At 41.0% G+C, this 23594-nt stretch overlaps 1 protein-coding gene across 7 annotated transcripts in view; it reads right to left on the bottom strand.

The window, feature by feature from the left end:
- Positions 1–5446: 5446 nt before the first annotated feature.
- The window catches only part of TMEM131L (transmembrane 131 like), an 82945-nt gene continuing 64797 nt past the window's right edge, over positions 5447–23594 (bottom strand). For 3 of the 7 annotated variants that reach the window (XM_061374137.1, XM_061374184.1, XM_061374174.1), the window contains 13 exons: positions 23269–23454; positions 21492–21641; positions 20268–20884; positions 17795–17949; positions 16696–16820; positions 15065–15222; positions 13974–14159; positions 12832–12910; positions 11701–11786; positions 9965–10085; positions 8280–8368; positions 7315–7457; positions 5447–5859 (listed from right to left, as the gene is read on the bottom strand). In XM_061374137.1, the coding sequence (XP_061230121.1) occupies positions 5581–5859; positions 7315–7457; positions 8280–8368; positions 9965–10085; positions 11701–11786; positions 12832–12910; positions 13974–14159; positions 15065–15222; positions 16696–16820; positions 17795–17949; positions 20268–20884; positions 21492–21641; positions 23269–23454 (2374 nt within the window). In that variant the 3' untranslated portion in view covers positions 5447–5580. Of the gene's footprint in view, positions 5860–7314; positions 7458–8279; positions 8369–9964; positions 10086–11700; positions 11787–12831; positions 12911–13973; positions 14160–15064; positions 15223–16695; positions 16821–17794; positions 17950–20267; positions 20885–21491; positions 21642–23268; positions 23455–23594 lie in introns of those variants that run through there. The other 4 variants (XM_061374151.1, XM_061374145.1, XR_009728584.1 and 1 more) reach the window with 4 other exon arrangements.

Here is a 23594-nt window from a genome sequence, read left to right on the forward strand (position 1 = left end):
TTGGAGGGAAACCGGCTCCAGAGGCGGAGGGAGGAGCAGCAATATTCAGCCTTAGCAGCAGGGGAACGCCTGTGTCCATGCATTAGTGACGAGCTGCAGAGGCAGCGGGTGTGAGCTCCCAGGACCTCATCTGCAACATCACTTTGTAGGGCTGGGACAGTCAATCCTCCCCCTGCTCTGCTCATCACTCACCCACAGCCGGCAGAGCACAGCTCACCCCCTGCCTCCTGCCCCTCCACATCCCACAGCTCACCAAGACAGGGAGCACCAGTGGGGCTCACCCAGCAAAGCATTCTCCAGTGCAGGACTGACAATGCTGGGATCCTCCTTCTCTGGCTGTGACACCTATTGCTGCCAGCTTCCCCTCATCAGAAAGGCAGGTGAGCATTGCATTGCCACTGGGACAGAAGACATCTGCAGCAGCACAGCAGTCCTGAAGAGAGTGATCTCTCAGCATACCCAAGGGTGCTGAAGAAGAGGATGTGGTAAATCCTGCCCTGAGCCATTCCCCCATAAAAGTGAATAGGCAGACTGAACAACGGGATGGGGCAACTGAAGGTACAAGGTAAAACACACCCATAGTGACGGGAAGATGCCACCATGCACCTTTCCCAGAAGCTGCTGAATGCAAAGCAAGCACATAGAGAGGGCAGAAGAAGATGGAGGTGCCTCGATGACTAATAAAACAAACAGTGGGTGTTCCCTGAGGCTGTAAGGGGAAAAAGCAAATGCTGGGAAGCAAAGCCCAACACACCGCTGTACAGACCAGCCGAGACCTCACCTAGTGGGGCAGCGGTGCCAGCTCTATAGGAACCTGTGGTGCTGCCGATGCTTCCCAAGCGGCATCAGGGCTTTTCCCAAGGCAGAGAATTTCGGTGCTGGAGATGACGGCACTGCCAGCCCCGGTGCAGGTAGTGAGCACCTCCCATGCCTCCTCCTCTTCCGTCTTCTTGAGTGGATTAAGATAGTTAACAGCTCTCTTTAACGAGCTCATTTACCCCCTGGCAGTCAGATCCTTCAGCTGCCCTCAGAGCTTTGAGGCTCATTTCTGCAAGCCCGACAGCAAGCTGCCAAGCTGGTCATTGCTCCTTGGGGCAGCTGGAACAGCCCTGCATGCCCAGGTCCATCTGCAGGACAGACGTTGTGCTCATGACAAGAGCTATGCTCCCGGGCTGAGCCTGCCTGCAGGCACTGGTACCATCCCACGTGCTTTGAACCCCACAGGTGGTATTTGCAGCTCAGTCTGGCCAGTGTGCTGCTCTCAAGCAGTTCAGACCTGGCTCCCAAGGCCAGACTAGTGCCAGCCAGGCTGCTGGCTAGTCCAAATCCCTCCGTCCAGAAGCAAGCTCAACACCACTTACCAAGAAACATGGTCCCAGTGGAGCTGCGTTGGATGCTCCTCTTCCCTTAGCTCTCTGGCTTAGTGCTGTGAGGGGCTGGCTGCAGCCTGGCAACGGAAGGGCAGCTAAACACCCCTGCAGTAGATGCTGGCTTTGTCCAAATGCTGTTTCTCATAGTAACTATAAGCCTTCACAAAAGGTGCCAGTAATATTCTCTGGCTCCAGGATTGAAATACTGGACCAACTGGGCAGTCCTGGCCAAGATGCACTGTGCAAATCAAGGACAGTGACAACTTGGTACCTGTCCCCTGTGCATATATAAAAGAAGCCACAAACCCACTGGGAGCAGGGAACAGGACTGGCTGTCTCTTCTCCCATGTCTCTTCTGGGGAAAACGCTCAGTGTCCTGAGCTATGTAGCATTTGCACTGTGGTAGAAATCAGCACACTTGTTGGACCGCCCGTGTTTTTCCCCCTCTTCCATCACCAGCCCTACTAGTGAACTGTGCAAGCCATTCCTTTTTTATACTGACATTTTTGTTTCTCCCTTTGCAACCTGAAGCATTTCTTGGGTTAACTGGAAACTTCTTTTGCTGCAGTCCCTCAGAAATTGGTACCAGTTTCAGAGATCAGGGAAGCTCCCGCTGTAAGGAATTCCTGGCACAAGGCAAGAAATTGGGAATTATTTTGCTCACGACAATGCGATGTTTTTAGAGCAACCTCTCCAGTTTCACTCCAGAAGAATTATAATCATCTCAGCACAAAGAAATTCGCAGTGGAATTATTTATTTCATCTTCCCCTTTACTGCAGGAGGAATGATTTTTAACTGAGCCCAAATGCACTTGCGTTGAGTGGGTTGCTAATTAAGCTACAGATGTCTCCTGATGGCAGCAATTATTCCTGGTAACTTTAATGAGCTTGTTACATTCCTTAGCTATTGTTATGAAAAGTTATATGAAATACTTTGCTTAATACTACACAGCTCCCAGAGGAATGACTTCTTGATCTGTTCTGGTTTGATTAAAGAGAATGATCATTTTCTTTCTTAGCAGTATTTCTCCACTTGTTTGTGGCTCATTTCCCTTGTCTTTTGCTGGCCTTTAACAATTCTGACCATTTTCTTCACAGAAATCACCTTTTCTAACTTTTTTTTTTTTTTTTTAACCCTATGGTGTATTCTTTTTTTAACTCTACAGTGTCTTTGCCTGGCTTATTGCAAGCTTTTTTTCCTCTCTTATCCATTGATCTGTTCTGTCTCAAACATTACAGTTACTTACAACAGGGACCTAATGCTGATCATAACTCTGTGGGGTTTTCTTAGAATCACCTCACACTAAACCATGTCACCTAAGTCTTCGTCCAACCTGGCCTTGAACGCTGCCAGGGATGGAGCATTCACAACCTCCCCGGGCAACCCATTCCAGTGCCTCACCACCCTAACAGGAAAGAATTTCCTCCTTATATCCAATCTAAACTTCCCCTGTTTAAGTTTTAACCCATTACCCCTTGTCCTACCACTACAGTCCCTAATGAAGAGTCCATCCCCAGCATCCCTACAGACCCCCTTCAGATACTGGAAGGCTGCTATGAGGTCTCCACGCAGCCTTCTCTTCTCCTTGTTGTTACAGGTCATTACAGTTGCAAGAAAAGCATCTACTTATACTGGTACTTGAGGAAAAATTTCACTCCAGTGTACGGAAAATACAGATCTCCTTAAAACAATTAACAGAATTAAGAGAATGAGCTGAGTAAGCTAACTAAGCACAGCTTTGCATGTCCCCTCTTCTCTCCTGTGCCTTTGTACATATAAAATTCAATGAACATGCTACACAACAAGCAAAATCATCAAGGGAATAAAGGATTTCATTATGTTTCGAACCAAAAGAACACTTTTTCCTTTTTTATCCATATTTATTGTGTTGGCACTCCCACTCTATTCCTCCTGAAGCCTCCTACCATAGGCAAGAGGTGCACAGAAAGCATGTCAGTGGTTAAGACTATTTCTCATGGCTTAGTACTGATCCCAGGAGCATCAAAGTCCATAAGAACGTGTGAACTTCCCATCAGAATCACATGCAATTACGATTAAACTGCAGAGTTAAATAGATTCCTGACCAGCACAACACATTGTGGAAAGCAGCCAGACTCCAGTCACTAGTTCCTGATCAAGCCATTAAATCACCATGGTTTTCAAAAGCATTCAGGGATGATCCTGTTTTTCTGACATCAAAACCAAAGGAAGCCTTAAGAGCACCTTCCCCAAGAGCAGTTAAAGCAAGTAAATGTAGCAGCTTTTCAGTATCCCACCCACCCAGTTGCTACCTCCTTCTGAGCTAACTCAAGCACACATGAAAGCATAGCTGGCAGGGTATCTTTCAACAAAGCTTTCCTTGCAGGAACTGTTGATTCACTGAAATAAACTTCATACAGAAATGTTTCTGATGAAACATTTAAAGCCCTGGATGGCATTTCCAGCTGAAACCAGAAAGTCAGAGGAGCTGGTCTGATAGCTCAGAGACATAGTGAAACTGGCAGGGACAGCATTTAGGTCTGGGAGGTTAGGCTGCTGAGCAGCCTTGCTTGAAGGCTGTCAGCAGTGCCTCCTCTGCTCTGCCTTCGAATAAAACAAATGGGAAAGCCTCAGCATCTCATTGTCAGAGTTCTCATCTTCCAGTCTGCGTTCAATGGGCAAGCGGACACCAACTGAAGCAGCAAGTAAGGAACTTGCTCAAGCTCACAGAATCCTCAGAGTGGTAAATGGGCAGTGATGGCCTCCAGTCCAACCTCCCACAAAAAGCAGGACTGTCATCACCACTAGCACTGGCCAGTGCAGCTTTGTTCAGCCATGTCATGAATACCTCCAGGCAGAAAAGATCTGTCTGCCCCTTGAGGCAGCCTGTTCTGCAGCACCACTCTCCAAGGGAAGTCACTCTGTCTCACGTTCAACCTGAGCCTGCCATTTGCCACAGTGCCAGCAGACACCACAGAAGATTTGGTTCTGCCATCTTTATTATACAATCATGGAATGGTTTGGGTTGGAAGGGATCTGAAAGATCATCCAGTTCCAATCCCCTGACACAGTCAGGGACACCTTCCACTAGACCAGACTGCTCAAAGCCCTGTACAACCTGGCCTTCAAAACTGCCAAGGATGGAGCAGCCACATCTCCTCTGGGCAACTTGTGCCAGTGCCTTACTACCCTCATAGCAAAGAATTTCTTTCTAATGCCTGTACAAGCCTGCTACTGGATCCCCCTTCACTCTTTCCAGGCTTAGCTTAGGACACCTCTGAATCTATGGGACACCTTCCCCTCTTTTTGACACCTAAGAGTAAAGATGCCCAGACATACTCTGCCATACCAGAAGAAAAGGCTCTACAGAAAGGTAAGCTGAGACATGTTGCATGATGGATTCAGCCCTGACACGGGTGGCAGCACTTTCCTGATTGCCTTTCCCACTAAAAGCTTCAATCTCACAACAAGAGCTAACACAATGCTGTTCTGTTTGGGAGAGTGGTGTGAACTCTGCACTCAAAGAAGTGTTTGTTCCAGTTCAAGCTCTGGCGTTTTAAACAAGGGCAGTTAAATGCACTGAAAATGCTATTGCAACATGAAGGCTAAAAATAAAAACACAAAATGTCAGGAGTCACTCAGAAGGAAAAGCTCCTGAAGAAATGCCCACTCACCCACACTGCACAAGCGTAACATCGCTCCTGTGACAGCTTGCATTTCGAAGCCAGATAAACAAGCCCAATTCAGCCTATTTTCTACTGCCAGAATTTTACACCCTTTCAGCATTAAAAGTGGCACCACTTGGGAAATCTCTGATCTGCACCAACAGGTAGGTCCCCAGTGCTACTGTTTGGTACAGATGCGAGTGCTTACGGGTGTAAGTTTGTACCTGCGAATCCTAAAGCACTCCTAATTTATACCACAGAATGTAAACTTCAGAAGAAACATGTGCAGTACAGGTTCATGGATGCTTTAAAGAACCTAACAGCATCCTTACCCTTCAAAAAAAAAAAGAGTTCTAAATTTATAGCCTTCACCTGACAATAACAGCGTCCTGAACACGCTTTGCTTTGTAAAATGCACTGAATGCTCAGACTTCAGTAAAAAAAATTTATTTTCAATATAAAAGTGCCAAAATATCCACCAACATTGTAATCTATTCAACAACCAGCTTACTCTAGTAATCAAAATTGCAAGCATCTTTATTCACATTTTAAAATCAAATTCCTTTCACACGTTTCCACAGTAACCCGAGTCCCTCGAAAGTGGGAAATTTGCATTTCGATTGGCTGCTGTAGTCCATATGTCCAAGTTCATGTAGGCACGGAAGGGGTTAAACCTTGGATAGTATTCCTGCTTACACATAACTGCCTGGTTCTCCACATGGGTTGAGTGCTGGGTCGTGGCACTGACGGGGCAGCAGCTTTCATATACATCACTCTGAGGTGCCCAGATGGAACCAAAAAGTCCAGACATTGGAGACAAGCTTCGGGTGCTTGAGAGGTAGGGCTGTAGGGCAAAATAAAATCATAATGGGAAACTGCAAAATGGACCAGTTAGAAGAAAATGTGGAGATGTAGTACTGAGTGAGAGGAAGATGAATCTACACAGAGAACTTGGGAAACACACAAGTAGAAAACTGCACAAGTTTACAAAGCAGTATGTTTGCAGAAAATATTACAACAGCCCTAGTGTGTGTGTGCAAAGGCACTTTGCTAAATGAAGCCATATGAGCTCCTCCCTGCATGGCACTGATATTACTGTAACAGGAACACAATATTCAGTGCTGGTCAGGCTGTTAAGAAAAATAAGAGAGAAATGGAAGACGCAAAGAGCACCACATATGTTTTGAGAGTTAAAAGTGAAGGACGCCTAAGAAATGACAAGAAAAAGGTTGAAGTACGTGTTAGTACTGAACGACTGAATGCTGGGAGCAGAGAGGGGTACTCACTGTGGAAAAGAGACTATAATTGGGAGCTAGGGAATTTAGTTAGAAAATTTCGAAAGCTTATAAAGAACCTCCTGGAGGGCAAGATGTGTTAGGCTGTGAGGAAATCCTCTCGGAGAAGGTCATAGAAGTCTTGGGACTTTTAAAACTGAATGAAACACTGAAATGTATTGTGGGGAAAAGCTCGCCAGGGAAATGAACTGAATTATCTAATGTATTTTCCAATCTTTACCTTCTCTGTTTCCTGGCGTTCCTGAATAAAATATAAAATAACGCCACATCTATGTTACCAAACAGTCTTCTACCAGTTTTGCCACTTTTTAACACTCAGAATTTTCACTTTTGCAGTTGGAAACATTTCTTGATTTGGTTAGTTTTAGTCAAAATAAACCTACTGTAAATAAAAAAATAAAATTCTAAACTAGACTATTTTGAAATATGAGCAGAAAAGAAGGTGGTTACTATTAAAGACCACCTTGAACCAAAGTCACTACACTGAACTATGGGATGACATATGCATGGCTAGTCTGGAGCCCAACAGGTCAAAGTCAGCACTCAGAAATCCGCACAACTCCAGCTTAAATCACTTGGATTTCCTAGCATAAAAAACCTGTCAAAGTCACTGAGAGCAGCTGTCCATTCAGCTCTACAATTTCCAAATCTCTCTGGGTTCTGCTGTCAGCACATTTTGTGTTTTACCCTCATCTGGAAAGGTTGATTTTGATAGGAAAAGTCTCAATAGACTATATAGTGCAAAATGTTTTTTTCCATAGGCAAGATGATTTTAGTCAATTTTCAGGCAAGACGATCTGTCTTAAAATTTCACAGACATGGTCCAGTAGCAACCTTGACCAACAGCTGGGAAAAAGCCAGGCCACCAATGCCAGCATCACATACATACACCAGGCTAAAGGATTCATGAAGAATGTGCAAGCAACAGGTAGAAAAGACAGGAACGCACTGGGAAGGCTTTGAAGAGGTGCACAAAGGCAGAGCCTTGCAGTGACAGTACTCACCGTGGAGCTGACATAACTGGTGGGCTCCCAGGCGGGTGGCATGTTGGGAGGTGCATTCCAGGTGGAGGGACAGTTCTGGTCAATAAAGGCTGTATTCTGCACAGCTGCAGTACCTGGGAAGCCACTAGGGTAGTTCATGTTTTCTGCAGTTTATAAAAGCAGGAAGACAAAGTAAGACTTTTACAATATAAACTCTTAACATTTCAGTGGAGAAGCATTGAATCTTCTTGGAGTGAGCCAGGCTGGAACCAGCTTAAGCCTTCAGTGACTTCAGGCAGCTTCAGGGCAGCACAGCAGCAAAGCGTAACAATTTCTGTTAACAGGAGTACCATTCTGTATTAGGGACCCACTAACAAACTGCTACTAGGAAGACAGGATAAAGGGTTGGCAATCTCTCTACTGGAAAGCAGAGTCTTTATCTCGCATGGCAGAGCCTACCCAGGCTTCACTGCCAACATGCCTCAGCTCTAAGCACCTGAGGGATCACCGCGCTGCCTGTGATACTGTAGCCTGACCTTTAATTATTGCTTAGGTAATGCTAAAGAATTCTAGGTTGCTGCCAGTGTACTTCCCAAGCCAAGAAATTCTAGCCTGGAAAGGTAATTGGTCACAAGAGGCCTTCTGTTTCACACACTTGAAGGCAGAAGCCTACCAGAGGGGAAACAAAGAAAATTATGCAAAAATTGTGTAATACTGTAGTCACGAGAATTTTTCTCTATTCCCTCTCAGAGTCCTGTATACTGGCTTTGCAGGCTTAATAACTCCATACAAAACCCAGTCTTCTCATCCACCACATGCAGACATTGTTTATTACTACAGAGTACCCAGTCAGCTGGAAACCATAAAGCCCACTTAAGCAATCAACACCCAGATGTTTATAGACAAGCTCAGCCTTTTGCTCTACAAAAGGTGAGAGGAAAAAACATCATGCCCAGTGATAATTCATAAGCTTTATTTCAACTTACCTTCTGGGAAAGCACCATATTCATTCATCTCTAGTGGACAATACATGTTGGAAAACTGGCTGTCGCAAGCTGCATTCCAGTCGATGAAGCTGTCCCATGAAAAAGAAAAACCTGCTGTCAGAAACAATTTGCAGAACTTCTGAAAACTGTTTAGAAATACTTTTTTTTAACATAAAGCTGTTGGATGCAAAATGCCTGCAACTGATGATGAGGATTTTCACATTCTGCTTGCCAATTCTGCCAGGATCCACTCTGACACACTACGCAACAATTCTCTCACTGAGCTCTTTTTCCTCTGGGAGGATGAACAACTTGTAATGACAGCTACCAGGGTCCTGCAACATCTAACTGGCTTCAACTTCTTCCTCTGTAAAAAGAAAATAATTGTACTTCTTTCCCACAACCATGGAAATGGTAGATATAAAGCGAAATAATGTAATGTGAGGTAGAAGAAAATGTAACCCAGTCTCAAGCATTTGAATGACTGAGAATAGCAATTAAAATGGAGATTTCTACTTCCCTTACCACACACGTTATTAAAGTCCTGTTAAACAGTATGTTTTCTAAACTACACATTAATTTCTAGGGATTGTATTTGTTTTAATTAAAATAATTTCAGAATCTCAAGAAGACTTTTCAAAAGTTAATTCTTGAAGATATGCCAGCAGTGAAACAAGCCCTGCTAAGCAGAAAGCCTGAACTCCAAGACTGCATACAGTCTGGACAAGGCAGGCATATGAAGGTAGGATTTCAGTTCAACTTGTACTAATTCAATTTTACTATTCAGGCAAGAAGCTATTGTAAATTATCACTACTACATATGAATAAAGAATTATACTTTTTTTTTCCATATAAAGTCCAAATTGAGATGGGCGTATGACAGCAAATTAGCATAATACATAATCAGCCACAAATCACATGTATTTCATCTGATTCCAGAGTCAGACAGATTGCCGGCTACTGCTCCCAATCACTAGGGTTGCAGTTTGTTGACATGACAGTCAGAATTGAGGTCAGCAGGTTGGTTGGGATCACAAGACTATCACTAGGGGATTTCCACATTACCACTGTGTCATTTCAGGTGACAGGATCTGACTTGAAGAACTGGCTCTAATTCACTGCTATGTGGTGGCAGAGTATTTCTTCTCCCTAGTTTGTGGTGCATCTTTCATTAGTAAAATTTGCAGTGTGGAGAGCCTAAAGTACAAGAACTACTACAGGAAGATCAACACAAATCTACACACAGCCTGAAACAGTAAGATGAGCTTGCATCCTTATACCACACTGGATTATTTGTCTTTATTTAACAATGTCTGTTCATGCCATTTAACACAGTACACACTGCATAACAGACCCCATGATATGCAGAAGCCATGTATTTAGCAAGAGGGCAACAAATGTAAAAGCCAAGCCCTCTGCCTGGCCAGGCAACAGAAGTGGAAGAAATTAAGAACTTTCCCAGAAGTATTTAATTAAATTTGAAAGAAGTTCCTGGATATCTGCACATGAGCAGAAACACCTTTGTCAGCAAAATTAATCCCAATTTACTAATGGAAGAGCATAAACAACTAGAACTGAGATTGAACTGGCAGCAAGAATTTAACTATCATCTGCTTTTCAGATATTGTAAGATAAGCTCAAGTGCAAGTGCAGTCCTCTGCACGTTTACATGAAACATAACTTGCCTGTTGTGGACAGAGGGGGTTTCTTGGATCATGCATGGTATATTATTCTCAAGGTTGTAGTTTAAACTGTTTGTCAGGCAGACTGGCTGGGCAGGCCACAAGTCTCCTGTTGGATAAAGACCTAAAAAGGGAAAAGGGAATGAAATGCAGAACAACAGGAAGGAGGCTCCACAAACTCTAAGCATCACAATGACACTTTATTCTCAGATCCATGATAAGGACTGTATGTTAGACTAAAAAAATCCAGTTAGCAACCACTCTATTCTTCTGTGAGGAATGTCCATCTTTAAACAAATCTCAAAATTTCTCTGTGTTAAAATATATATACATAAAAAGACTTGAACTGAGAAGCAGAAATTCAACAAAACAGGGCAAGAAATTCCTACAGACTGTCCTTAATTAATCAGCCATCAGCATTAAGGCAGCACCCTTCCCCACAGCAGGATAGACAGCAGGGATACCAGCCTCTCTGTCACCCATCAGTCAGTAACCATCTCTGAAGTCCAACCAAGAATGAATGCAGTGGCAAGGTTCTTAATGGACTAGAGCTATTCACGACCAAACAATTTGTGAACTCATTATGGATGTATTTAGCCCCTAGGGCAGATTTTCATTGTGCTGCTCTCTATGGACTAAGCGCTCTGACTCCCCACAGATACTTGGTTTCTATCAACCCTGGGAGAACAGGCAGCTGGAGAAACAAAAAATTCCAAATTAGCAGTTTCCACAAGAAAAGGGTTGCAAAGTTGGTTCTACTTCATTATTTCACGTGATCGATATTATGGATATTGCTACCATGGAAAAAGTTTAATCAGCATTTGTGACCTACAAGATTCAGGTTAAACCTACAGCAGAATGGACAGTCACAAGCAGGCACTTCTGTTGCCTGAAAGAACTACATGTCCTAACCATCTTTCAAACTCCACCTCACCACGCCTGATGCTTTTATGAATCCCACTCAACAAGCTAGTATTACCTCCCTTAGAGATACAAACAATGAAAACTCTGAGAGTTTCAACAGCCCAACCCAGCTTCATTCATTACTGCTTTCAAAGAGAGCGAGTCCCAGCTGTCTAAATTTAGAGACAAAAGGTCATATTTGATTTGATGCCAGTGCTTCATTTTAACAAAACCAGTGCTCTTCATCTTCCAACCATGTTACTTCTGGACATAAATCTCGCAAAGCAAGAGGATAAAAAAAACCCCAAAGAATACTTTAAAAAAAGTTGAAACCTAAATATCATCTTCTCCCAAGTAACAAGTGATAGGACAAGAGGTAACAGCCTCAAGCTGCATCAGGGGACGTTTAGATTGGATATTAGGAAAACTTTCTTCACAGAGAGGGTAATCAGGTATTAGAACAGGCTGCCCATGGCAGTGGTGGAATCACCACCCCTGGAAGTGTTAAAAAAACATGCAGATGCCCTCAGTGATATGGTTTAGTGGCGGACTTGGAAGTCCTGTGGTAAAGGCTGGACTTGATCTTAAAGGTCTTTTCCAACCCAGTTGTTTCTATGATTAACAGAGTAGATCCAGCCAAAAAAAAAGAAAATAAAAATCAAAGTTATAAGCTTTCATTTACCTAAGCTAACTTTGCTCTTAACTGGTTTAGAAGTCAAGTTCTAATAACAACATGTTTATCAAGTTGTTGTATAGAAGAATTATTAGCAACATCAATAAAACTGCTTGACAAAGTGTGCAAAAACCAGCTTCAGTTGTTAATAAAAGTAACTGACCTTTATTTTTGTCAGGATCTGCAGCTATGTCAGTGAAATTGGGACATAAGGTTTCAGGATATTGAGGGATACTGTTCATGTCTCTGCTGGATGAAAAGAAAATTTAATTTCTTAAGTCTAGATATTTATGTTTCATAATCCAAAGTATTTTGAAGGAAATATACAGAGATGTAAAAAAATATTCTAATGAACATCATGATTGCTACTGCTTTCCCACTTTCCTGATTTTTCATATTTTGAATTACCACTGGGCAATTTTATAAAGGTATTTTTTTCCTCAATTAAAACACATGCAAAATGAGTAAGATTAATACATCTTAATTACCCCCACTTCTATTATCCCAGTATCAACCTATTGCAAATTAATTCAACAGCTCTTCTCTAAAATTGCAAGATGAGTAGGATCTCTCATAATGTTTGAATGCTCCCAACAATTTTCAGGGAAGTTTACTTTTATGTCCATGAAGATACATAGGTGCACATAAACATCAATTTCGTATTTGTCAAAACCCATCAAAGAAACTAGTCAAAATGAATGGAAAGGGAACATTTGCAAGCACCAGAATGCCATGGGATTAAATTATTTCTGCTAGTAAAAAGAGAGTTATGAATGAGAAGTGAAATGAGGACTCACAGTAAAAATTGTAGATACTATCACTACTACAGTAAAGAGGTAGAAAGGAATGTGGGGGAGGGGGGAATCAATTTTCATGCTGTATATCCTAGGAGAACATTATTCCCATTAAAAGAATAGCATCAACTTGAAAGTCTCATTCCCACCTTATTTTTTTTTTTGAACTGTTACTACTTGAATATAACAAAGTGGCAATGGAAATGTAGTAAGTTCTTAAGACCTGGAAGAAATGAGAGGGGGGAAAAACACTTCCATTTTTTCCCCAATTTTATTTTACAGTTGGAAGCATTTATTGTATTTCCCCAGCATAATCCACTTTGCATATCTCTTTTCATGTACTGAAGAAGATTATTCTTCTTCTTCTAACCAGTAAGTACAATTACATGATCACAGAAAATGACAATAAGACAGGTAGGTATAATTTCTCAAACTGAGACAGGATTTCAAGTTGGTGGTGTTTCTTTAATGTCTTACAGGTGGAGATTCAATTTTTTTACCTGGTATTGCAGATGTTATGAGACAGATTTAAAGTGATAGGAGTTTCAGATGGAAAATCATTTTGTGAAATATTCTCTCCTAAAGAAAAGAATGACTGTGAAAATCAAAGATCCTAAAAAAAGGAAGTATGCACAGAATATACTGTACACAGAAATAGAATCATCAATGGTGTTTATCAAGTTTTGTCTCACACCAGAGTATCACTAACTGCATTAATTTCAAAGCGTGCTATCTATGTCCACATGGTCACATCTATGTGACCATATCTATGTCCACATGTATTTTATAAGTGATTACCACACTTTTAATGGAGAGGCTCCTTGTGACTACCCAATCAATTTTGAATTTGAAATGACTTATTTTCTTAAGAGGCATCACAATTTGAACGAACAGAAAAGTTAGGTATGCACAATTCACTATCTATTAGATTGGAGGTTTAGATGCACCACGTACTATCTTTCGGTAATTTACAGTTTTACACAAATACACATGTAAGTACATGAATATTTTTAAATTATTCAGAATGGCTTTTTTCAGGTAAGCTGGGCTTACTTTCTTTAAAATTTAATTCTAGTGCCATGTCAGTCTGGATGGTGATGGCAGTGACAGGGTTTAGGCTTTGAACTATTTAAATGATATTCAGGTACTCAAAAATCTGCAGTAACGAACCACAGTTCCCATTTCACATATCAGTCAAGTGGCTCAAGTCTCCCGTCTACTTATCCCTCAAATACAGCTACGTAATCCTAGCATCCTCAGATCTGGACTGCTTTCACACGTTCCTCATTTGTGTATTTCTTAAACAGCTGTAATATTTTTCAAAGAATAATGTGATATAACAGAAATACAAAGGCAGAAATTGCTTTGACTAGTTACTCTCAGTTCTTCCACCTTCCCATGAGAACAAATTGAGCAAGTGAGCAGCCTGACACTTTCTCTGTAACCTGACGGCTCATGTTTATCCTCACAAAACTCATGGTACTTTTTCCTAGTACCAAGTTCTTTAAATCTCTCCCCATGTTTGAAACGTGCCCTACAGAAGGCAGCTTACATGTCTCAATGCCACAATACCCCTTTCCATTCAGAAGGCAGGCTAAAACTCTGCCCACTACTGTGCAGAGGTGATATTTGCAGAACTTACTGGATGGAAGAAAATGCCTGGCAGTAATCATAGGCTTTTTATCTCCGTCTGAACTGCTGGTACTGCTCCAGCTACCCCAGCTCCCACGACTGGCACGAACGCTTCCTGATGAACTTCCACAATCTGAGCTTGAATCAGAGCAAAACTTCTCCAAACACTTCTTTTTGGACCGCTGATAAAAACTTTCTAAAGAAGTTGTAAAAAAAACCCCAATGATACAAAACATTAAAAAAAAAAAATCTTTCAGCTGAAGATTCAGTGAAAAGTCATCTGAAACATGTACTTACATGGTTTCTCTGAATTTACTATAGGACTGAAAATAGTATTTACTGATGGCCTCAAGATAAACGCATAAGCCCCTACACCACAAGGAGCTTATAACGTACATGACATCCCCAGTGAAATGAATGCAAGTGAGGACACAGTGAAATTAGAGGCATTGGTTTGAAAAAAGAAACCCATACTGTTCTTTGAAACATACAGTTTATATTTTAAGTATGAGACATATCCTTGTTGTAGGAACATGCATACTGAAAGCAATGACAAATATTGCAAGTAATGAATTCATAAGTAAGAGATTCTCCTTTCCTGTTACCTCATCGGGGGGCAAAGGACAATCCTATAAACACTGGTAGATTCTTCAGCCCTCCTCTTCCCCCAAGCCAAGGCAAACAGCTGCTTAACATCTTGCAGAAAGGCAGGAAGCAGGTATCCCTGCTAGAGGTGGTTTTAAAAAATGACCTGCCTATTCTAAAGGTGGCTCTCACAATACATCCACTTCAGTTAATACCAGCTTTAACTTGAACACACAGACAGAGAGTCAGCCCTTCAGCCGGGACTGATGGATTATGACTTTAAACTGACTCCTCTTCTGATTTGCACCACAAACCAACTACATGGACAAAGCATGTGGAGCCCTTCAGAAATGAGTAGGTATTATTTCAGGCACTACATTGTGCCAGTCCTGCCATCCTCATGTCGAGGTTAGAAAGGGAGAGAAGCCCAAGTCTCTCCAGGAAGGAATACAGCCCTAGTGCCACAAAAACCACATTATACTGCCTCCCCCATTTAAGACAATTAAGACTGCATACCTGTTTCTCCCTGAATAGACAAGCTCCCAGGCTTTTGATCCGCTTTACAGTTTTCCCCGTTACCCTGAGGACACCAGGCTCTTATTCCAATATTCGCTCTCAGATCCAGCCTTTCAAATTCACTGCACATGTGCTTCAATTCATTCTGCTCAGTGACCCTAATACAACCACACCCAAAGAAACATGTTTGCACTTTACATTTCTGCTGCATTTTTCCTTTTCAGGCATTAAACACTTCAACTCACTCGACTACCGAGGCAGCATATGGAGCAAAGAATAGGTTCAGAAGTCTTAATTCCCACCTTTACAGAAAGCTAAAAAACATTCCCAAAGTGCTCTATCCCACCACACAGGCTACAACTTCTCAAGGGGATAAGCAAAACAATGTGTGTACGTTTAACTCCATTCTCTAGTGCACTTGCAGAAGCCAATTAGATTTACAGTGATAAGTACAGTCTAGCATTGTACGAAGACCTAGATACACAGAAAAATGTGCCCTATGTCTATTTCACTGGCGTAATTATAACTAGAGTAAAACCACCATCTGAAGTAATCTCCAGTTTTTGCTAGTAAGACTGAAATATCTGGACCCAATATCTTAATCAGAGAGTATTAAGGAGAAATGAGTAAAATCCATCTGTCAAGTTTAAACAGGAAGGGAATGGTTACATCTTAACTCAGAAAACAGCAACTGCTGGATCCGTTCAAGGAGTAGAATTTTAGTATTTCTTTTCCAATTTTTTTAATCCTTCCTAGCTACAAAGGTGTGCATCTTACAAAGATTTACACGTGCTGACTTCTCACACAATGAATAGTAATTTGTTTATAATGAATTATAACAGCCCCTGCAGATTTACAATCTCCTTGTTAAGTCCACTGACCTCAATAGGACCACTTGCAATAAAAGTTAAGTCTGTGAAGGCTTTGTAGGATCATGACCTAAGTCAAAGGGCTGGGGGAAGGGAAGGAGGAGGATTTTCTCCTCGTGTTTCTATTCAAGAAGCAGCTTATAACTGGTATCTTTTAACAATAATCCAAATAATTTAAAATACATGAAAAAATATTCAAAGTAATTTACAACTGACATCAGAAATGCTTTTAAACAACCCTTAAGAGGAAACCAAAAGTAACTACCCAAGGTGCTCTCAACATTCTTCTGAGCCTAGTGATGCTGCAATATTTGTAATCATCATGGCAAAAATGCAAGCCACTCTCTACATATTTCTCTTCATCTTCCAGAACTACTAGAAGACAACATTGCCTTACTCTATACAGCAGATGACTCTCCTGAAGGTGGGACCATTTCAACAATTTTGTTTTCTTCACTGAACAGAATACATGGCTAGATTTTATTCGCACAATACACAATGGAATTCCAAATTCCAGACTGTAACACAGAGCAACCACTGCTATACAGAATGGGGTGTGTCTACATACATGCAGGTTTACAAATGGGAATTTTTTTTTGGTGATACTTAGTACTGCACATTCTTAAAAATAAAGGCTCAGGCCAGGATTAAATTGGGTTTATTTAAACAGATAAAGCAATCCTGCCAAATGTACTATGGAAAACCTTCAGAAACATTACAGCAACTCTGTATTTCTTCATGACTTGGTGAGGCAATACATACCTTGTAGATATATTAACACTCTTCTTCTTATTTTTCCTAGATGTTCTATTTCTATTCCAATTCATATTTGGTAAGTTTCCTTCCTTCTTCTCCTGAGGTTTCTTCTTCCTATACACATCTTCTTGCTAAAGGTAAAAATATGAGCCGAGAAAATACATACATTATAAAATGAAGTCAACTCACAGTAAATGAACTCCACTGGATTTTTCCAGCTAAATTTTTCTGGACAAAACAACCAGACCCAAATGCATAGTTACTTCATGATTTAGTGCCTTTCCACAGCACATCCTCTTTCCAGCACCATCAATTTGACCAGCCTTTCCAATACTCTGTCCTTCAAGACACCAGCAGATGATGAGAGAGAAATATCTGAATTCCCAATGTTAGCATTTTCCCCCTCATTGCATCTAGCTCTGACTTCCAGGGAAATAAAAAAGTGGGGGGAGAAAAAGGAAAGCAGTCAATAAAATTCCCAATGCACTAAAAACAAAAACACATCTGCCAGATTTATGATCAGTCTGTGTGCAAGTTCAGCAGCAATAAATCCTCCCTTTCCTCAGCAGCTGGAGGGTGGGAGGGGGTTGGGGTATTCATTTGCATTACAACTGAGGAAATTATGGGGTAAGTTAACCAACAAATAATAGTAATTTAAAAAAATGCAAGAAACAAACTGAGCTCCATCAGCTGCACACAGAAAGAAGTTTCTAACAACAGTTCCCAAAACAAGACAAGACCCTGTCTGATATATATTCCTCAAAGCATAGTAAGCAATTGCTCCTTACACCTTTTTGCCATGAGATTCCTATGCAGTAGATAGGACACAAATATAAACCAAATTCTTGGGTTTACCAACTACCTGATGAAGTTCTTTAAGTGTTTTACTCTGCCTGCAACAAATGTACCGTCTGCAGCATTAATATGCAGTGGATGTGGACAGCACATCTGCGTACTTCCTTATTCACCTGATTTACAGTGTTTCAGACCTGTGAATAGGTAATAATCCCTACATGCACATACATACCTGTATGCCTATATATATATAAATAAACAATAAAAAGACCATTTTAAATTTGGAAAGCAGAAAGATCACAACACAAACCTCAGAAGAAGTAATCTCCTCTTTTCCGCAGCACGGAGTCTCTTCTTTAGGTCCCTTACTCATCTTTTTCTCTGTGGAAGGCTTTAGGTTGATCTGCTTTTTTAAAGTCTCACAGTTTTCTGTTTCATTCCTGAGAGGCACTTGCTGGCTATTCCCTACAATTACAACAGTAACATCAGTTTACTTGGGAAGAGAATGGGCTCCCAATCATAACCACAGCATCTTCTACCTTTCTTTAAAAACAGATGTGTGTTGGTTTCCAAAACACTCGGAGACCAACATCTAGGCTGATGATGCTGAAAACTTCGAAAGCAAAAGCTAATGTTGTATAAAAATTCCTACAGCAGTTGCAAAAAGTAGCTCTGTACTGATTCAAACACATGGGCACACCACTCCTAGCACATGCCTAAGTTACCCAAGAACTGCTCATTTCATCTGAATTTGAACTATTTGAGTCCCAGCCATGGGTCTATAAGTTAAGTCAGGGAATAAAGAGAAAAAACCCTTCAAGCTGTGTGGGTAGGAGACCTTTCAAAAATGGGTAGATCAAAATAAGAACAGCCTGTATTTGGTGCAGTATGTCTCTGAAGTGCCCTCTGCATTCACTATGAAGGCAGAGAAATCATCCTTTCTTTCCACATTAAAAGTTAATTTTCTTGAGAGGCTTGTGAGGAAGAAGAAATATTCTTGTGTAACGAAGTCTAAGAGATGAAGAAAATGAGAGGAAACCTACCACAGCAACTAGCTGAGTTGCCCAGCTGAGTCACAGCCAGTGCTGGAGAGGGCAGAACTAACCAGCTCTGTTTCAGGTATCTCAGATACCTGGTATACATCCACAGTGATCTGCTACCGAGACTTGTCTGCTCCGCATGAGAGATGCCATCACTTACTGGTCTCCTCAAACAGTAAAGGTCCACCCAAACATATTTTTTTTTGTGGTTTCCTCTGTATCAACCACCTACAGCATCCTAGCTCTGAGTCAGCTACCTTCTCCTCTCTGGAGCAGGCAGTCATGATGACTGCAAAAGAAGCCCATATGAATGAGACACTGGAAACACCAAGCAAGGGAGGGTGCCAGAGCCCTAAAAACACTCTATTCTTCTCCAGCATACAAACACGGGAGGGAGTACCTGAGATCTTTAAGAGTCTGTTAGCACAAAACCAGGTCTGCAACTAAATCAAGATACAAACACTGCAGCATAGTACTTTTTAGACTTCATTTATCCTACCAAACTTCTTGAATCACAGACATGCTCACATTCCTGACAGTGCACAAAACAACTGCTCAATAGACAATGCATCAGATTACCTGTACTGCTTTACTACTGAATACAAGTACTCCTGAAACACTGCCTCAAGGTGGAAACTTTGTCAGTGAAAATGTCTACTAATTCTCAATTGTTTTATATACAACCATGATTTCCACAGTACTTCTGAGTTACTGTTTGAGTAACTGAAAGTTACTTTCGTTTGCACATAAATACAGTTAAGACATAACTACCGATTATTCTCCCCTCTATCTGATTTCCTAATTCAAAGCAAAGAATGACTAGCACTCTGCAGTTTAGAAGCACATGAAGAATGTAAAAATACTTTCTAAGTATGGGTGAAATTATTCTGCCTCTACCTGAAGACAGCACTCTTGTACCTGCTGCATCTCACAGATAACAACACAACTAGAAACAACAGGCCCACTACACACTACAGCAGGGCCTGAAATCCCACTGTGATGGCTCACTCACTAAACAACTCTGCCACAGTTACAGCAAATGCCAGCTTTCAGTATTCAACTACTTTGCCAAGTGCCTAAGTAAAGCCAAGCTTCCAGAGGACGCATTCTCCCATCCTGCTCTTGATCTCCCCCAGGTGCTCTTGAGCTGCTCTTAAAATTCTGAGTTGTGAAGGTAAGACATACGACTTCCCAGGCAGCTTAGTTCCACAAGTGGAAAAAAAACAACCCCCTCCAAAAGCAAGATAAAAAATAAAGCTATGCAGCTACTAAGAGAAAAGTCAATCTGCAAATTCCTACAAAATACGAGTGCACAATACCCTCTTTGTTATTTTAGGTGGTTTTATCAAAGAATGTCAAAGAATAACCAGTACTGGAGGTGCTGGCTTCGTGACTAAAAATCAGGCATCAGATTTTCAGTGGACCTGAAACGTTCTGGCATGTTTCTGAATATTTGACAAGGGCAATTTTTGTCTTATAAGCAGATCTATGACATCAATTACTTTAACCATTAAAATGCTACTGCATAAGCTCAAAATCTGTAAGCTAAGGCAAATATATGATTTATGAAGCAACTTTTTAATGCAAGCTGTTTCCTTAAGAATGTAAACATTAAATCATCATGAAAGCATAAGAAACACATCTCCTTGTCCCACACAAGAGACAAAATCCTCACCACACTGAACTCAACAGAAGATTTCACCCAACAATTCTGACTGTCAGAAATTAAAAAAAGAAAATTACCACTATTTTTCCTAGAAATTTCTTGCAGTTCCGGCTGTTGCTGAGGTGAATTTCTGGACAAGTGACTTTCAGGTAGCTTCTTGGGCATCTTCACAGGACAGAACTCCTGTTCTTTGAGCTCGACTAGATTTTCTGAAGTTTTAAGGTTAGTTTCCTTAGGAAACATACATGTTTGAAGATCTTCCTTCAGATCACACTCTGAAGAAGTATTTTTCATGAGAACTGTATTTTTCAGTGCACTTTCTTCTTTACCCAGAAAGTCTTCTGGAAGAGTTAAATTCTTGTTAACATTTATGCCATTTGCATATTTGAGAGTTACCCAGTTCTCACTGACAACATCAGTGCAAATGTCCTCTTTTGGTGCTGAGATTTGGTTCTCAGTAATCTGATTTTGTTTCTCATCAGTAGCTGCAATGGCACTGCCAGCCACTGTGTTTGGTTTCGGCTTACTGTAGTAAACTGAACATTTGTGTTTCTTCTGAGAGTGACTGTACGTCGCAGGACTTCTCTTTGCTGCATTCTGACTTCGGCTGGAAGAAGCGCCTACAGACAGGAAGCCCTTCCCTTTACCTTTATCTGAGGAGCTATAGGAATCCATAAATGTCTTGCAGCTTCCCCTTGAGAAAAAAAAAATTGAGATTTGTTTTTATCTACGAAGCTATCATGAATTGTTTTATAGCCTATTTTTGTAAAAGAAAGGGGAGGGGGCACAGTCACAAGCTGTGCCACTGCACTGGGTCTTCAATTTACCATATCAGCTAAGCACATTCTGATTTCAGGGGGAGATGAGAAAGACTCGGACTTCAAACACATTTATATGCTTCAGTAAGTACCTAACTGACCACCCAAGGGTGTCAGAACTGAGGACCACTAATGTATTTTCAGCTCTTTCCATAGCTGCTGTGATGGATCCTTTATTTCTTTTTTGTGGTTTCCTATGTACTGCTATCATAGTAAAGGATACATGCTGCATCTTTTACTTCCATCACACAATTTTTACCCTATACACTACTAACAATAATCAACATTTATAAAGTTCTTCCATTTCTCTTTTGTGGAGACGAGACCCAACACTAAAAGCTCTCTGAAAGAGGCTGCTTGGAACACCATCTCCCTTAAACCAACCCACATCAATATCAAAATACAAACAGACAGAAAGCATTACTCCACAATACATAGGGTACCAAAAAAAAAGGCAATTCAAAAGAAAAAAAGTATTCTCACTTGTAGGAATCAGAGCTGATTATGTCAACAGAGTTGCTGTTCTGCTGTGGTGAAGAACTAGGATTTGGCCTCTGTCTTGATTTCATGAACTCTGCTAGGATATACTGGGCTTGCTGGAAGGCTATTAGAATCACGCCGAGCAGGGACAAACTGCCAAAGAAAACAACAGATACTGGTGTCTACAATTTTCAGGTGTATTCAGTGATAGAGTTAATAAGCTTTAATAAAATGCATTTTTCAAACATTTTGTTAGCAAATTCTAAATAAGGAGACAAACAAGAAAGCTCTCAATAAAATAACTCAGCCAAGGGCTTTACAAAGGAAAAAAAACCCAACCAACTAATAATGAAAAAAAATCCATCCTAAAAAAAGCTAATACTTGATCTGAAGATCAGTTAGAAGTCTCGTTACCACCCAATAGCAGCATCTTATAGTAAGATACCTATCAGTCTTCTAAGTACTTTCTATTCATTTATGACAGTTATGTCATTATTTTGATATTTATTTAATACTGTCTTTTTCTTTTCCTAGAGAAGATACTGGCATAAAATGGGCTACAAATGCCACCACACTTCTGAACTAAACTTGAAGCTGCAAAATATCCTCTCTTTCTCTGTTGTCTTAATTGCACCAAATATACACCAATCACAATAAAGATCTTTGTAATTCATTAAACCACTTTCTCAATTATGCAATATGAATTTTGTCAGCAGGAAAACAGAATGAGAAACTCCTGATCTTTCAGATCCTTGTAGTCTCCTTCTGTTGCATCTAGAAGCAGTAATGTGGTCCTTAGTGTTGCTTCACTTATGCTCTGTTTTCAGTGTCAAAACAACAATGCAAGCAGAAACACACCGTGCATCAGGATCTCAGTGAGGTATGCATAGGCACGTGTATGTATCACCGCAACATTCACATGCACTGCTTGTTAGTAATGATTGTAGGAATTCAGATTGGTGTGATGCAAGCACTGGGGATCATCTGTGACATACACAATATTCAGTTCACACTACACAGTGTGAAAGGTTAGTTAAAGAAAACAAGAAAAGAGTATGTTTAGGAGCAGAACCCTTAATTGTTGTACAAAGGTACTGTCCTCTTAAAAGCAGTTCACCGTGTGCACGCAATGAGTCAGATAACACAAACCAATTAATCTTTCTCAGCTAGCCTGTTTAGCAGTGTGCCTACCAAAAACCTAACAACAAACACAAGTATTTTTCAACACGTGAGAGGAGGAAGAAGGCATAAGGAAAAGCAGGTCTTCACTTGGTTGTCTGAAACTTTATAAATAAAATTCATATTAATTTTTCAGAAATACTTCAAGATGATCTACCAATCCACTCGATTCTATTTACAACATTCAGATACTAGTATGTTACATGTTGTCCTGAGTGCAGCAGTAGCAGAAGGGCGGGAGTGAGAGAGCGGCTGCGTGGTTCTGGGTTGCTGGCTGGGCTTAAACCATGACACTTGTGCATCTCTGCTGTGGCAAGAGTAAGTCTTCTTAGCAAGGATATTCCTGTGGGGGTATCCTAGCCTTTTTTTCTCTGCAGCCTTAACATGGAATTTATTATTAGGAGCAGAAAGAAATGCTTGAGAACTCTATTATCAGCTACTGCATCACACCTAAGCTGTCCAAGCCATCTGTCAGAAGTCTTGGGACACAGACGCAGTAGAGATTTAGGCCCTATCACCACTAAAAATCTAACACAAGCCAAAAGTGCTTGTGTTAGCATGGATCCCTTTCGAACTGGTGCAGGGGGCCTGAAAGCATTACCTTACGAAAAGGACAGTAAGCCTCCAGAAAGACTCTTCCCAGCTGGGTCCTGGCACCACATCTGCACACAGCGGTAACAGATGGTGAGGAAGAGTCACGTTGAGCGTGAAGTGGAACTCCAAATCAGCAGCAGTTACCAGTGTAAGCTCCCGGATTACCCATGAAGATGTAAAGTCAGGAGTAAATCTGTCAGGAAAAGCAGACAGAGATGGTGTTATTTTTCCAGTGCTGGACTGAATTTAATTTTCTAAGTCACACCAATACCAAAAATACAAAATAACTTCTGATTTAATTACATATATGAAAAAAAAAAGACAATGAAATAA

This window comes from Neopsephotus bourkii, unplaced genomic scaffold (assembly GCF_033783945.1).
Source record: "Neopsephotus bourkii isolate Nb327-2 ecotype Australia unplaced genomic scaffold, CSIRO-AGI_Nbou_v1 NB_168, whole genome shotgun sequence".
NCBI lineage: Eukaryota > Metazoa > Chordata > Aves > Psittaciformes > Psittacidae > Neopsephotus > Neopsephotus bourkii.